The sequence below is a fragment of the Coregonus clupeaformis genome, chromosome 21, assembly GCF_020615455.1.
Source record: "Coregonus clupeaformis isolate EN_2021a chromosome 21, ASM2061545v1, whole genome shotgun sequence".
NCBI classification, from domain to species: domain Eukaryota; kingdom Metazoa; phylum Chordata; class Actinopteri; order Salmoniformes; family Salmonidae; genus Coregonus; species Coregonus clupeaformis.
This window is the reverse complement of record NC_059212.1, coordinates 21,410,919-21,424,547: the sequence shown is the minus strand read 5'-3', so window position 1 is coordinate 21,424,547 and position 13,629 is coordinate 21,410,919. Positions and strand designations below refer to the sequence as shown.

The following is a 13,629-nucleotide window of genomic DNA, read 5'->3' as shown; positions in this document are numbered from 1 at the left end:
AGGGAGGAGACCGGTTAAAGAAGGATTATTTTTCAAATCAAATTTTATTTGTCACATGTGCCGAATTCAACATGTGTAGACCTTACAGTGAAATGCTTACTTACAAGCCCTAAACAACAGTGCAGTTTTAAGATAAATAAGTGTTAAGTAAACAATAGATAAATAAAAAATAAAAGCAGTAAAATAACAGTAAAAATAACAGTTGCGAGGCTATATACAGGGGGTACCGGTACAGAGTCAATGTGCGGGGGCACCGGTTAGTCGAGGTAATTGCGGTAATATGTACATTTAGGTATAGTTACAGTGAATATGCATAGATAGTAAACAGAGAGTAGCAGCAGCGTAAAAGGGGGGTGGGGGTGGGGGGTGGGTGGGGGGGGACACACACAATGTAAATAGTCCGGGTAGCCATTTGATTACCTGTTCAGGAGTCTTATAGCTTGGGGGTAGAAGCTGTTAAGAAGCCTTTTGGACCTAAACTTGGCGCTCCGGTACCGCTTGCTGTGCGTCTATGACTAGGGTGGCTGGAGTCTTTGACCATTTTTAGGGCCTTCCTCTGACACCACCTGGTATAGAGGACCTGGGTGGCAGGAAACCTGGCCCCAGTGATGTACTGGGCCGTACACACTACCCTATGTAGTGCCTTGCAGTCGGAGTCCAAGCAGTTGCCATACCAGGCAGTGATGCAACCAGTCAGGATGCTCTCGATGGTGCAGCTGTATAACTTTTTGAGGATCTGAGGACCCATGCCAAATCTTTTCAGTCTCCTGAGGGGGAATAGGCTTTGTCGTGCCCTCTTCACGACTGTCTTGGTGTGTTTGGACCATGATAGTTTGTTGGTGATGTGGACACCAATGAACTTGAAGCTCTCAACCTGCTCCACTACAGCCCTGTCGATGAGAATGGGGGCGTACTCGGTCCTCTTCTTTTTCCTGTAGTCCACAATCATCTCCTTTGTCTTGATAACGTTGAGGAAGAGGTTGTTATCCTGGCACCACACGGCCAGGTCTCTGACCTCCTCCCTATAGGCTGTCTCATCGTTGACGGTGATCAGGCCTACTACCACTGTTAACTTAATGATTGTGTTAATGTCGTGCCTGGCCATGCAGTAACAGGGAGTACAGGAGGGGACTGAGCAAGCACCCCTGAGGGGCCCCCGTGTTGAGGATCAGCGTGGCAGATGTGTTGTTACCTACCCTTACAACCTGGGGGCGGTCCGTCAGGAAGTGTCCAGGATCCAGTTGCAGAGGGAGGTGTTTAGTCCCAGGGTCCTTAGTGATGAGCTTTGAGGAAACTATGGTGTTGAACGCTGAGCTGTAGTCAATGAATAGCATTCTCACGTAGGTGTTCCTTTTATCCAGGTGGGAAAGGGCAGTGTGGAGTGCAATAGAGATTGCATCATCTGTGGATCTGTTGGGACGGTATGCAAATTGGTGTTGGTTTAGGGTTTCTGGGATAATGGTGTTGATGTGAGCCATGACCAGCCTTTCAAAGCACTTCATGGCTACAGACGTGAGTGCTACAGGTCTGTAGTCATTTAGGTAGGTTACCTTAGTGTTCTTGGGCACAGGGACTATGGTGGTCTGCTTGAAACATGTTGGTATTACAGACTCAGTCAGGGACAGGTTGAAAATGTCAGTGAAGACACTTGCAGGTTGGTCAGCGCATGCTCGGAGTACACTTCCTGGTAATCCGTCTGGCCCTGCGGCCTTGTGAATGTTGACCTGTATAAAGGTTTTACTCACATTGGCTACGGAGAGCGTGATCACACAGTCGTCCGGAACAGCTGATGCTCTCATGCATGCCTCAGTGTTGCTTGCCTCAAAGCGAGCATAGAAGTGATTTAGCTGGTAGGCTCGTCTCACTGGGCAGCTCGCAGCTGCTCTTCCCTTTGTAGTCTGTAATAGTTTGCAAGTCCTGCCACATCCGACGAGCGTCGGAGCCGGTGTAGTACGATTCAATCATAGTCCTGTATTGACGCTTTGCCTGTTTGATGGTTTGTCTGAGGGCATAGCGGGATTTCTTATAAGCGTCCAGGTTAGAGTTCCGCTCCTTGAAAGCGGCAGCTCTACCCTTTCGCTCAGTGTGGATGTTGCCTGTAATCCATGGCTTCTGGTTGGGGTATGTACGTACGGTCACTGTGGGGACGATGTCATCGATGCACTTATTGATGATGCCATTGGCTGATGTGGTGTACTCCTCAATGCCATCGGAAGAATCCCGGAACATATTCCAGTCTGTGCTAGCAAAACAGTCCTGTAGCTTAGCATCTGCGTCATCTGACCACTTCTTTATTGAACGATTCACTGGTGCTTCCTGCTTTAGTTTTTGCTTGTAAGCAGAAATCAGGAGGATAGAGTTATGGTCAGATTTGCCAAATGGAGGGCGTGGGAGAGCTTTGTACGTGTCTCTGTGTGTGGAGTAAAGGTGGTCTAGAGTTTTTTTCCCTCTGCTTGCACATTTAACATGCTGGTATAAATTGGGTAAAAGAGATTTAAGTTTCCCTGTGTTAAAGTCCCCGGCCACTAGGAGCGCCGCCTCTGGATGAGCATTTTCCTGTTTGCTTATGGCCTTATACAGCTCATTGAGTGCAGTCTTAGTGCCATCATCGGTTTGTGGAGGTAAATAGACAGCTCAGAAAATATAGATTAAAACTCTCTTGGTAAATAGTGTGGTCTACAGTTTATCATGAGATACTCTACCTCAGGCCAGCAAAACCTTGAGACCTTGAGAATATTAGATTTTGTGCACCAGCTGTTGTTTACAAATATACACAGACCGCCACCCCTTGTCTTTTTTATGTCCCGTTGGTAGTATATTCTTGATCGTAGCTCGCCTATTTTATTATCCAATGATTGTACGTTGGCTAATAGGACTGATGGAAGAGGCAAATTACTCACTCTCCGTCGGATCCTTACAAGGTACCCCAACATACGTCCTACGTCCCAGATATCTCTGTCTCTTTCTCCTGCGAATGACGGGGTATGGGCCTTGTCGGGTGTCTCTAGTACGTCCTTAGCGTCCGACTTGAAGAAAAAACCTTTGTCCAGATTTTTAAGCCTTGAGACAATTGAGACATGGATTGTGTACGTGTGCCATTCAGAGGGTGAATGCGCAATACAAAATATTTAAGTGCCTTTAAAGGGGGTATTTTTTAGGTGCCAGGCGCACTGGTTTGTGTCAAGAACTGCAACTCTGCTGGGTTTTTCACACTCAAAAGTTTCCCGTGTGTATCAAAAATGGTCCACCACCCATCCAGCCAACTTAACAAAACTGTGGGAAGCATTGGAGTCATCATGGGCCAGCATCCCTGTGGAACACTTTCAACACCTTGTAGAGTCCATACCCCGATGAATTGAGGCTGTTCTGAGGGTAAAAGGGGGGCTGGGTTGCAACTCAATATTAGGAAGTTGTTCATAATGTTTGGTATGCTCAGTGTAGCTCTACATGCCAAGCGTCCAGTGATAATCATAGACTGACTGAGCACATCCACTGTGCAATAGCAGCCCTCTGCAGTCCTAGTAACAGCTGAGACTTGCTCAATGGTCAGCTCTGGGGATGATTCTCATTAATGAGGGCCTGAAGGCTCCTTATGAGTCAGACAGTCGTGGATAACAACAAATCAAGCCTTATAGCCCTGCTCTGATGAAGTGCTATTGAAGGCTGTGCTCTAGTGACTAAAGGCTGATACTGTCGCACAGAGAGAGAGATGGGCATGAGAGAGTGGGAGTGATTTCCCAGCTTGGTCATCTTTGATTAATGTCTCTGAGTGAAATAGGGCACCTGTCAATACTTGTGTGTGCATCCGTTTTACTTTCATCAAATTCGAATCAAAAATCGAATCAAAATCAAATTGTATTTGTCACAGGCGCCAAATACAACAGGTGTAGACTTTACAGTGAAATGCTTACAGGCCCTTTCCCAACAATGCAGAGTTAAAAAGTAAGAAAAAGTAAGAAAATGAGCTAATAGTAACACAATAAATAACAATAGCGAGGCTATACAGTGACTTCGGAAAGTATTCAGACCCCTTGATTTTTTCCACATTTAGGTTAAAGCCTTTTTTCAAAAATTGATTAAATTGTTGCTAAAATACGGATATATAACATTTACATAAGTATTCAGACCCTTTACTCAGTACTTTGTTGAAGCACCTTTAGCAGCGATTACAGCCTCGAGTATTCTTGGGTATGACGCTACAAGCTTGGCACACCTGTATTTGTGGAGTTTCTCCCATTCTTCTCGGCAGATCCTCTCAAGCTCAGTCAGGTTGGATTGGGAGCGTCGCTCCACAGCTATTTTCAGGTCTTTCCAGCGTTGTTCGATCGGGTTAAAGTCAAAGCTCTGGCTGGGCCACTAAAGGACATTCAGAGACTTGTCCCGAAGCCACTCCTGCGTTGTCTTGGCTGTGTGCTTAGGGTTGTTGTCCTGTTGGAAGGTGAACCTTCGCCCCAGTCTGAGATCCTGAGCGCTCTGGAGCAGGTTTTGATCAAGGATCTCTCTGTACTTTGCTCTGTTAATCTTTGCCGAGATCCTGACTAGTATCCCAGTCCCTGCCGCTGAAAAACATCCCCACATCATGATGCTGCCACCACCATGCTTCACCGTAGGGATGGTGCCAGGTTTCCTCCAGACCTGACGCTTGGCATTCAGGCCAAAGAGTTCAATCTTGGTTTCATCAGACCAGAGAATATTTTTCTCATGGTCTGAGAGTCTTTAGGTGCCTTTTGACAAACTCCAAGAGGGCTGTCATGTGCCTTTTACTGAGGAGTGGCTTCCGTCTGGCCACTCTACCGTAAAGGCCTGATTGATGGAGTGCTGCAGAGATGGCTGTCCTTCTGGAAGGTTCTCCCATCTCCACAGAGGAACTCTAGAGCTCTATCAGAGTGATCATCGGGTTCTTGGTCACCTCCCTGACCAAGGCCCTTCTCTCCCGATTGCTCAGTTTGGCCGGGCGGCCAGCTCTAGGAAGAGTCTTGGTGGTTCCATACTTCTTCCATTTAAGAATTATGGAGGCCACTGTGTTCTTGGGGACCTTCAATGCTGCAGAAATTTTTTGGTACCCTTCCCCAGATCTGTGCCTACAACACAATCCTGTCTCAGAGCTCTACGGTCTATTCCTTTGACCTCATGGCTTGGTTTTTGCTCTGACATGCACTGTTAACTGTGGGACCTTATATAGACAGGTGTGTGCCTTTCCAAATCATGTCCAATCAATTGAATTTACCACAGGTGGACTCCAATCAAGTTTTAGAAACATCTCAAGGATGATCAATGGAAACAGGATGCACCTGAGCTCAATTTCGAGTCTCATAGCAAAGGGTCTGAATAATGTGTGTGTGCCTCAGCTAAGCAGCATCACTGCAGGTCATTTTAAGTAGGTGTCATTAAAGTGAATGTCTTTAATTAGGAAGGCATGCTACAGCAGCAGACCATTGCCTCTTTTCACACAAGGTCATTGTCAGCAGAATTATAGGTAGAGTTTGAGAAACTGGACTTTTAAAAATAAAACTAAGATATTTAAAATATGAATTGTTATGTTCAGCCCTTTGGTTGTTTGGCCATTGTTTTAACAAAGTACAAAGGAAAAGGCCCTGAACCAACCTAGATTTGGTGAGAATATCTCTCATTTGCTTCGGTGCAAAAACATTGCATCACTACCTTTAAATTTTTTTTACAATACAACTCTCAGTGAAAAACAGTGAAGGATTTAACTTTTACGTATGGTATGCCCCAATGTTTCTCTCTCTCATGTTCTCTAAGCTAGTAATGAGATTGTGTGGGGATTTGTGTTTGTTGTTTATGTTTGTCGTTTGTTGTTTCTGTGGTTTGGGGGGGTACTTATTATTGGAAGAAAGAGCATCAAAAGTCTATGCCTCACTACCTTCCCCCACACTTTTTGCTCTCTCACTCTCTCCCCCCCTCCCTCTCTCCCCCCCTCCCCCCCTCTATCCAGGGCGGTGGTTCACATCCAGGTGGATGACGTGAATGAGTTCTCTCCTGTGTTCCGGGAGGCCGTGTACCACGCTGCAGTAACAGAGGAGAAGATCTACGACAGCATCCTGCAGGTAGAGGCCTGGGACCAGGACTGTTCCCCGCAGTACAGCCAGATCTGCAACTACGACATCGTCACCTCCGACACACCCTTCGCCATCGACCGCAATGGTCAGTGAACTCTAACCTCATCCCCTGACCTCAAAACCTGCAGGTCAAATGACACAAGCATAGGCTACTCTGACTGACCTTGCGTTAGGTCAAACTTTTGTACTTTTGCTCTCTCTACACATTGTTAATTCTGCTCTCAGAAAAAAAAACATAAATTCCTTCAACTTGGTTACACTTTACTTTCTATAACAGTAATGACACAAACTGTTCCTCAGGCCATCAAATTGGCTCGGCATAATTTGAATACAGTCATTACCAGAAGTTCGTATCTAGATTGACTTACAGTCCATTCACAGTCAGTACATGTGGCCCATGCGGGAATTGAACCCAAAAATGTGATTTGCTGTTGCCAGAATCTTCTCCAACCAACTGAATTTAGTTAATTATATTCATAGCACATATCTCACACCATTTGTCAGCGTGCTTCCCCATTCATCTTCTGATCACAGTGCAGTGTTATACAGAGTGATATGAAACTGGATCCAGCTCTGTGTGATCAGTGGGAACACAAGGACGAGTGGAGCCCACTTATCAGACAGGCCAAAATGTTTCTCTGTCACGTCCTCCCTTTCTCTCTTCCTCACTTTCTCTCTCTTTCTCTCTCCTTCCCTGCTTCCCTTCCTTCCTTCCTCTCTCTCTCTCTCTCTCTCTCTCTCTCTCTCTCTCTCTCTCTCTCTCTCTCTCTCTCTCTCTCTCTCTCTCTCTCTCTCTCTCTCTCTCTACTCTCTTTCCCTCCCTCTCTCTCTCTTCTTTTCTTCCTCCCTGTCTGGTGACTCTGATTTCCTCTGGGACGGCCCAGGCCCCTCTGTGACTTTTATAGCTCCTGTCCGCCATTCCAGCTTCGCGGCTGGCAGTCGCCTCGCTTCCTATAGCCCTCCCACTGTCTGCAGTGCGACTAGCGCTCGTGGTGCTCAATTAGAACTGAGCGGAGTGATGCATTGGGGCCGCCAGTGTGTTTTGTACTGAGGGGGCTTCTGGCTCCATCATTAACCGTGGATCAGAGGCCTGAGTGAGTTATTAAATAAAACAGGCCCGCCAGCCCTCTGCAACTCAGGGAGAAAGATGGAGGGAGTGAGGAAAGGAGAGAGGATGTGTTAGAGAGAAGTACAGAGAGGGAGAGGCCAGAAGAAAGAATCAACAGAGAAAAGAAGAGAGACAGGGAAGTAGAATCAGTAATAAGGAGGAGAAACAGCGACACAGATAGAGATACGGTAGTTCCAGCTCATTCAGAGTTGAAGGTTGTCTGAATTTTGTCTGAATGTTTCTTCTCTCCCTCATCGATCCTGAACAACTGATTGAGGTTTTATACTGAGACAGACAGTGAAGACGTACACTACCGTTCAAAAGTTTGGGGTCACTTAGAAATGTCATTGTTTTTGTGAAAGAAAATGAATGAAATTGTCCATTAAAATAACATCAAATTGATCAGAAATACAGTGTAGACATAGTTAATGTTTTAAATGGCTATTGTAGCTGGAAACAGTTGATTTTTTTATGGAATATCTACATACAGTGGGGGAAAAAAGTATTTAGTCAGCCACCAATTGTGCAAGTTCTCCCACTTAAAAAGATGAGAGAGGCCTGTAATTTTCATCATAGTTACACGTCAACTATGACAGACAAATTGATAGAAAAAAATCCAGAAAATCACATTGTAGGATTTTTTATGAATTTATTTGCAAATTATGGTGGAAAATAAGTATTTGGTCAACTACAAACAAGCAAGATTTCTGGCTCTCACAGACCTGTAACTTCTTCTTTAAGAGGCTCCTCTGTCCTCCACTCGTTACCTGTATTAATGGCACCTGTTTGAACTTGTTATCAGTATAAAAGACACCTGTCCACAACCTCAAACAGTCACACTCCAAACTCCACTATGGCCAAGACCAAAGAGCTGTCAAATGACACCAGAAACAAAATTGTAGACCTGCACCATAGGTAAGCAGCTTGGTTTGAAGAAATCAACTGTGGGAGCAATTATTAGGAAATGGAAGACATACAAGACCACTGATAATCTCCCTCGATCTGGGGTTCCACGCAAGATCTCACCCCGTGGGGTCAAAATGATCACAAGAACGGTGAGCAAAAATCCCAGAACCACACGGGGGGTCCTAGTGAATGACCTGCAGAGAGCTGGGACCAAAGTAACAAAGCCTACCATCAGTAACACACTATGCCGCCAGGGACTCAAATCCTGCAGTGCCAGACGTGTCCCCCTGCTTAAGCCAGTACATGTCCAGGCCCGTCTGAAGTTTGCTAGAGTGCATTTGGATGATCCAGAAGAGGATTGGGAGAAAGTCATATGGTCAGATGAAACCAAAATATAACTTTTTGGTAAAAACTCAACTCGTCGTGTTTGGAGGACAAAGAATGCTGAGTTGCATCCAAAGAACACCATACCTACTGTGAAGCATGGGGGTGGAAACATCATGCTTTCGGGCTGTTTTTCTGCAAAGGGACCAGGACGACTGATCCGTGTAAAGGAAAGAATGAATGGGGCCATGTATCGTGAGATTTTGAGTGAAAACCTCCTTCCATCAGCAAGGGCATTGAAGATGAAACGTGGCTGGGTCTTTCAGCATGACAATGATCCCAAACACACCGCCCGGGCAACGAAGGAGTGGCTTCGTAAGAAGCATTTCAAGGTCCTGGAGTGGCCTAGCCAGTCTCCAGATCTCAACCCCATAGAAAATCTTTGGAGGGAGTTGAAAGTCTGTGTTGCCCAGCGACAGCCCCAAAACATCACTACTCTAGAGGAGATCTGCATGGAGGAATGGGCCAAAATACCAGCAACAGTGTGTGAAAACCTTGTGAAGACTTACAGAAAACGTTTGACCTGTGTCATTGCCAACAAAGGGTATATAACAAAGTATTGAGAAACTTTTGTTATTGACCAAATACTTATTTTCCACCATAATTAGCAAATAAATTCATAAAAAATCCTACAATGTGTTTTTCTGGAGAAAAAAATTCTCATTTTGTCTGTCATAGTTGACGTGTACCTATGATAAAAATTACAGGCCTCTCTCATCTTTTTAAGTGGGAGAACTTGCACAATTGGTGGCTGACTAAATACTTTTTTCCCCCACTGTAGGTGTACAGAGGCCCATTATCAGCAACCATCAGTCCTGTGTTCCAATGTCATGTTGCGTTTGCTAATCCAAGTTTATCATTTTAAAAGGCTAATTGAACAAGAATAGACTAACGAGTTTCAGAAGAAAGTTATTTTTTTCTGGTCATTTTGAGCCTTTAATCGAACCCACAATTGCTGATGCTCCAGATACGCAACTAGTCTCAAGAAGGCCAGTTTTATTGCTTCTTTAATCAGCACAACAGTTTTCAGCTGTGCTAACATAATTGCAAAAGGGTTTTCTAATGATAAATTAGCATTTTAAAATGATAAACTTGGATTAGCAAACACAACGTGCTATTGGAACACATGACTGATGGTTGCTGATAATGTGCCTCTGTACGCCTATGTAGATATTCCATAAAAAAATCTGCCGTTTCCAGCTACAATAGCCATTTACAACATTAACAATGTCTACACTGTATTTCTGATCAATTTGATGTTATTTTAATGGACCAAAAAATTGTCTAATGGAACAAGAAAATGTCTAAGTGACCCCAAACTTTTGAACTGTAGTGTATATTTAAAGATAATGAATACATTTAAAATAATTAATACGAAAGTCAAGAGTTGGCTATAACATGAGTACAAACAAAGTGAGTGTGTGAATATGTGTGTAAGTGTTTGTGTGCGTGTGTGTGTATTATGGTGTGTATTATAATTTCCCATCATAAGAATGTATCCCCATTCCCCAATCAAATACCTTCATCGATACAAAAAACAAAACAAAAAAATCTGTATTTTTTTCTCCAGTCTGGCAACCCTCATAAAATTGGACATAGCCTTGTATAAAATGCATTATGAAAGTATAATAATAATAATAATAATAATATGCCATTTAGCAGACGCTTTTATCCAAAGCGACTTACAGTCATGTGCGCATACATTTTTACGTATGGGTGTCCCAGGGATCGAACCCACTACCCTGGCATTACAAGCGCCATGCTCTACCAATTGAGCTACAGAGGACCACCAAAGAAATGGTGTAATGTAGTCGAAAAAGTGGAGCTTTGTATTAAATGCATTATAAAGAAAATTGTGTAATGTAGGCTCAACGAAATATGAAATGCGTTATGAAGAAAACCGTGTAGGCCTACTGTTGCCTTCACAAAAAAAAGGGCCTTCTGACTTTCTGACTACAAGTATCCCAAATTATTAATTGAAAACAAGCATAGAAAACAGTATTGGAATTAATACAACATTTAAAAACGTAAGGCTACTACTATATTATAATTATTTTGGTGACAACCTGGTGGATTAACAATATTGGCTTGTTAACAGGTTTGTTTTTTTATATAAATAAATGTGGGACACAAAAAAAAGGCAGTGTCGAAAACCATTGCCCATCATGCATTGCTCTAATAACTTTCAAAAGATTGTTCCGAAGTTTGCCCCCCAAAAATGTATTTTCCAATGAATGAAGACAAACAATGCCACCCCTCAGAGCCTGTTTCCTCTCTAGGTTTTCCTAGGGAGTTTTTCATAGCCACTGTGCTTCTACATCTGCATTGCTTGCTCTTGGCATTTTAGACTGGGTTTCTGTATAAGTTCTTTGTAACAACTGCTGATGTAAAAAGGGCTTTATAAATACATTTGATTGATTGAGCTCTCTTCACTCCCATAAGGTCTCATTTAGGGTAGAATCCACACAACTCTGATTTTTTGCCTAACTCATGCATTGTAGTCAATGGGAGATTCCCGCAAAAAAATAGTAATGCCTGCACATCTTAAATTAGGGTTCAGCTCATAGAGACCAGTGTAACCACCACAGCCATTGCAGTCTTCATCAAAACCCTTAGCACTTTGATTGCTTGTATGGAACTACATCTGAATAAAGGCATCGCTTTGATTTACTGCATGGCATTAATCTCCACAATCAGCACTAACAATGTACCACTCCACTAACTCTCCGACCCAGATTCACAGAAGGAAGTGAGAGACTGAGATATCCTCCTTTTTGAGGGTACATCATGTTCATAGGGTCCATCTGGGAGTGGAGCTGTCCAGGTTTGAGGGCTCACACTGCTCCTGACCTCCTCTCCTCTCCTTGACAGCTGCAGAGCTGCCTCCAGGGCAAGATTCATTAATAAATGCCAACCTGCATCAGCATCAGGAGCATAGAGATACAACTATAGAAAGGCTGATGTCATAGGACCTCAAACCATAATTCCTCTCTAGTGCTCTATCTCTATGATCCAGACACTGACATACTCTCAGACAACCAAACTGGCTGTAGAGGTTACCAGCTAGTTGAGCAAAATAGCCTCCGTTTAGGGAAGGTGGGAAAACAAAAGCTAACGAACTTACAGTTGAAGTCGGAAGTTCACATACACTTAGGTTGGAGTCATTAAAATTGGTGTTTCAACCACTCCACACATTTCTTGTTAACAAACTATAGTTAGGACATCTACTTTGTGCATGACACAAGTAATTTTTTCCAACAATTGTTTACAGACAGATTATTTCACTTATAATTCACTGTATCACAATTCCAGTGGGTCAGAAGTTTACATACTCTAAGTTGACTGTGCCTTTAAACAGTTTGGAAAATTATAGAAAATGATGTCATGGCTTTAGAAGCTTTTGATAGGCTAATTGACATCATTTGAGTCAATTGGAGGTGTACCTGTGGATATATTTCAAGGCCTACCTTCAAACGTAGTGCCTCTTTGCTTGACATCATGGGAAAATCAAAAGAAATCAGCCAAGACCTCAGAAAAGAAATTGTAGACCTCCACAAGTCTGGTTCATCCTTGGGAGCAATTTACAAACGCCTGAAGGAACCACGTTCATCTGTACAAACAATAGTACGCAAGTATAAACTCCATGGGACCACGCAGCCGTCATACCGCTCAGGAAGGAGACGCGTTCTGTCTCCTAGAGATGAACGTACTTTGGTGCGAAAAGTGCAAATCAATCCCAGAACAACAGCAAAGGACCTTGTGAAGATGCTGGAGGAAACAGGAACAAAATTATCTTTAGCCACAGTAAAACAAGTCCTATATCGACATAACCTGAAAGGCCGCTCAGCAAGGAAGAAGCCACTGCTCCAAAACCGCCATAAAAAAGCCAGACTACGGTTTGCAACTGCACATGGGGACAAAGATTGTACTTTTTGGAGAAATGTCCTCTGGTCTGATGAAACAAAAATAGAACTGTTTGGCCATAATGACCATTGTTATGTTTGGAGGAAAAAGGGGAAGCTTGCAAGCCGAAGAACACCATCCCAACCGTGAAGCACGGGGGTGACAGCATCATGCTGTGGGGGTGCTTTGCTGCAGGAGGGACTGGTGCACTTCACAAAATAGATGGCATCATGAGGAAGGACAATTATGTGGATATATTGAAGAAACATCTCAAGACATCAGTCAGGAAGTTAAAGCTTGGTCGCAAATGGGTCTTCCAAATGGACAATGACCCCAAGCGTACTTCCAAAGTTGTAGCAAAATGGCTTAAGGACAACAAAGTCAAGGTATTGGAGTGGACATCACAAAGCCCTGACCTCAATCCTATAGAACATTTGTTGGCAGAAAAGGCGTGTGCGAGCAAGGAGGCCTACAAACCTGACTCAGTTACACCAGCTCTGTCAGGAGGAATGGGCCAAAATTCACCCAACTTATTGTGGGAAGCATGTGGAAGGCTACCCAAAAACGTTTGACCCAAGTTAAACAATTTAAAGGCAATGCTACCAAATACTAATTGAGTGTATGTAAACTTCTGACCCACTGGGAATGTGATGAAAGAAATAAAAGCTGAAATAAATCATTCTCTCTACTATTATTCTGAAATTTTACATTCTTAAAATAAAGTGGTGATCCTAACTGACCTAAGACAGGGATTTTATACTAGGATTAAATGTCAGGAATTGTGAAAAACTGAGTTTAAATGTATTTGGCTAAGGTGTATGTAAACTTCCGACTTCAACTGGAGATGTTAGAGTGTGAAGAGGATATTAATTTGGATAGGAGAGGAACTCAGTGAAATCGATGAACAATACATGAACTAAATCTATTTACAGACAATGGCAGTGAGTTGAATTGTCTTGAGTGCATCCCTCACGCTTGTGATGGTTCATATTTTTATGTTAGTATTTTTTTTAAATCTTCATTTCTCCTCTCCCTCATTAGGTAACATCAGAAACACGGAGCGTCTGAGCTATGACAAGCAGCTGCGCTACAAGATCATGGTGACCGCCTTCGACTGCGGCCAGAAGAGGGCGACGGAGAGTGTGGCGGTGCACATCGACGTCAAGCCCGTCTGTAAACCTGGCTGGCAAGGTCAGTGACATCAAAAAGGAAGGCTGTCTGTTCACACTGCATAGATCTAAGTTGCAG

General features: G+C 43.5%; 1 protein-coding gene across 1 annotated transcript in view; it reads left to right on the top strand.

The window, feature by feature from the left end:
* The window catches only part of LOC121535069 (calsyntenin-2-like), a 310,904-nt gene that overhangs the window by 221,726 nt on the left and 75,549 nt on the right, over positions 1-13,629 (top strand). The window contains exons 4-5 of the mRNA XM_041841767.2: positions 5,957-6,165; positions 13,423-13,572. Of these exons, the coding sequence (XP_041697701.1) occupies positions 5,957-6,165; positions 13,423-13,572 (359 nt within the window). The remainder of the gene's footprint in view (positions 1-5,956; positions 6,166-13,422; positions 13,573-13,629) is intronic.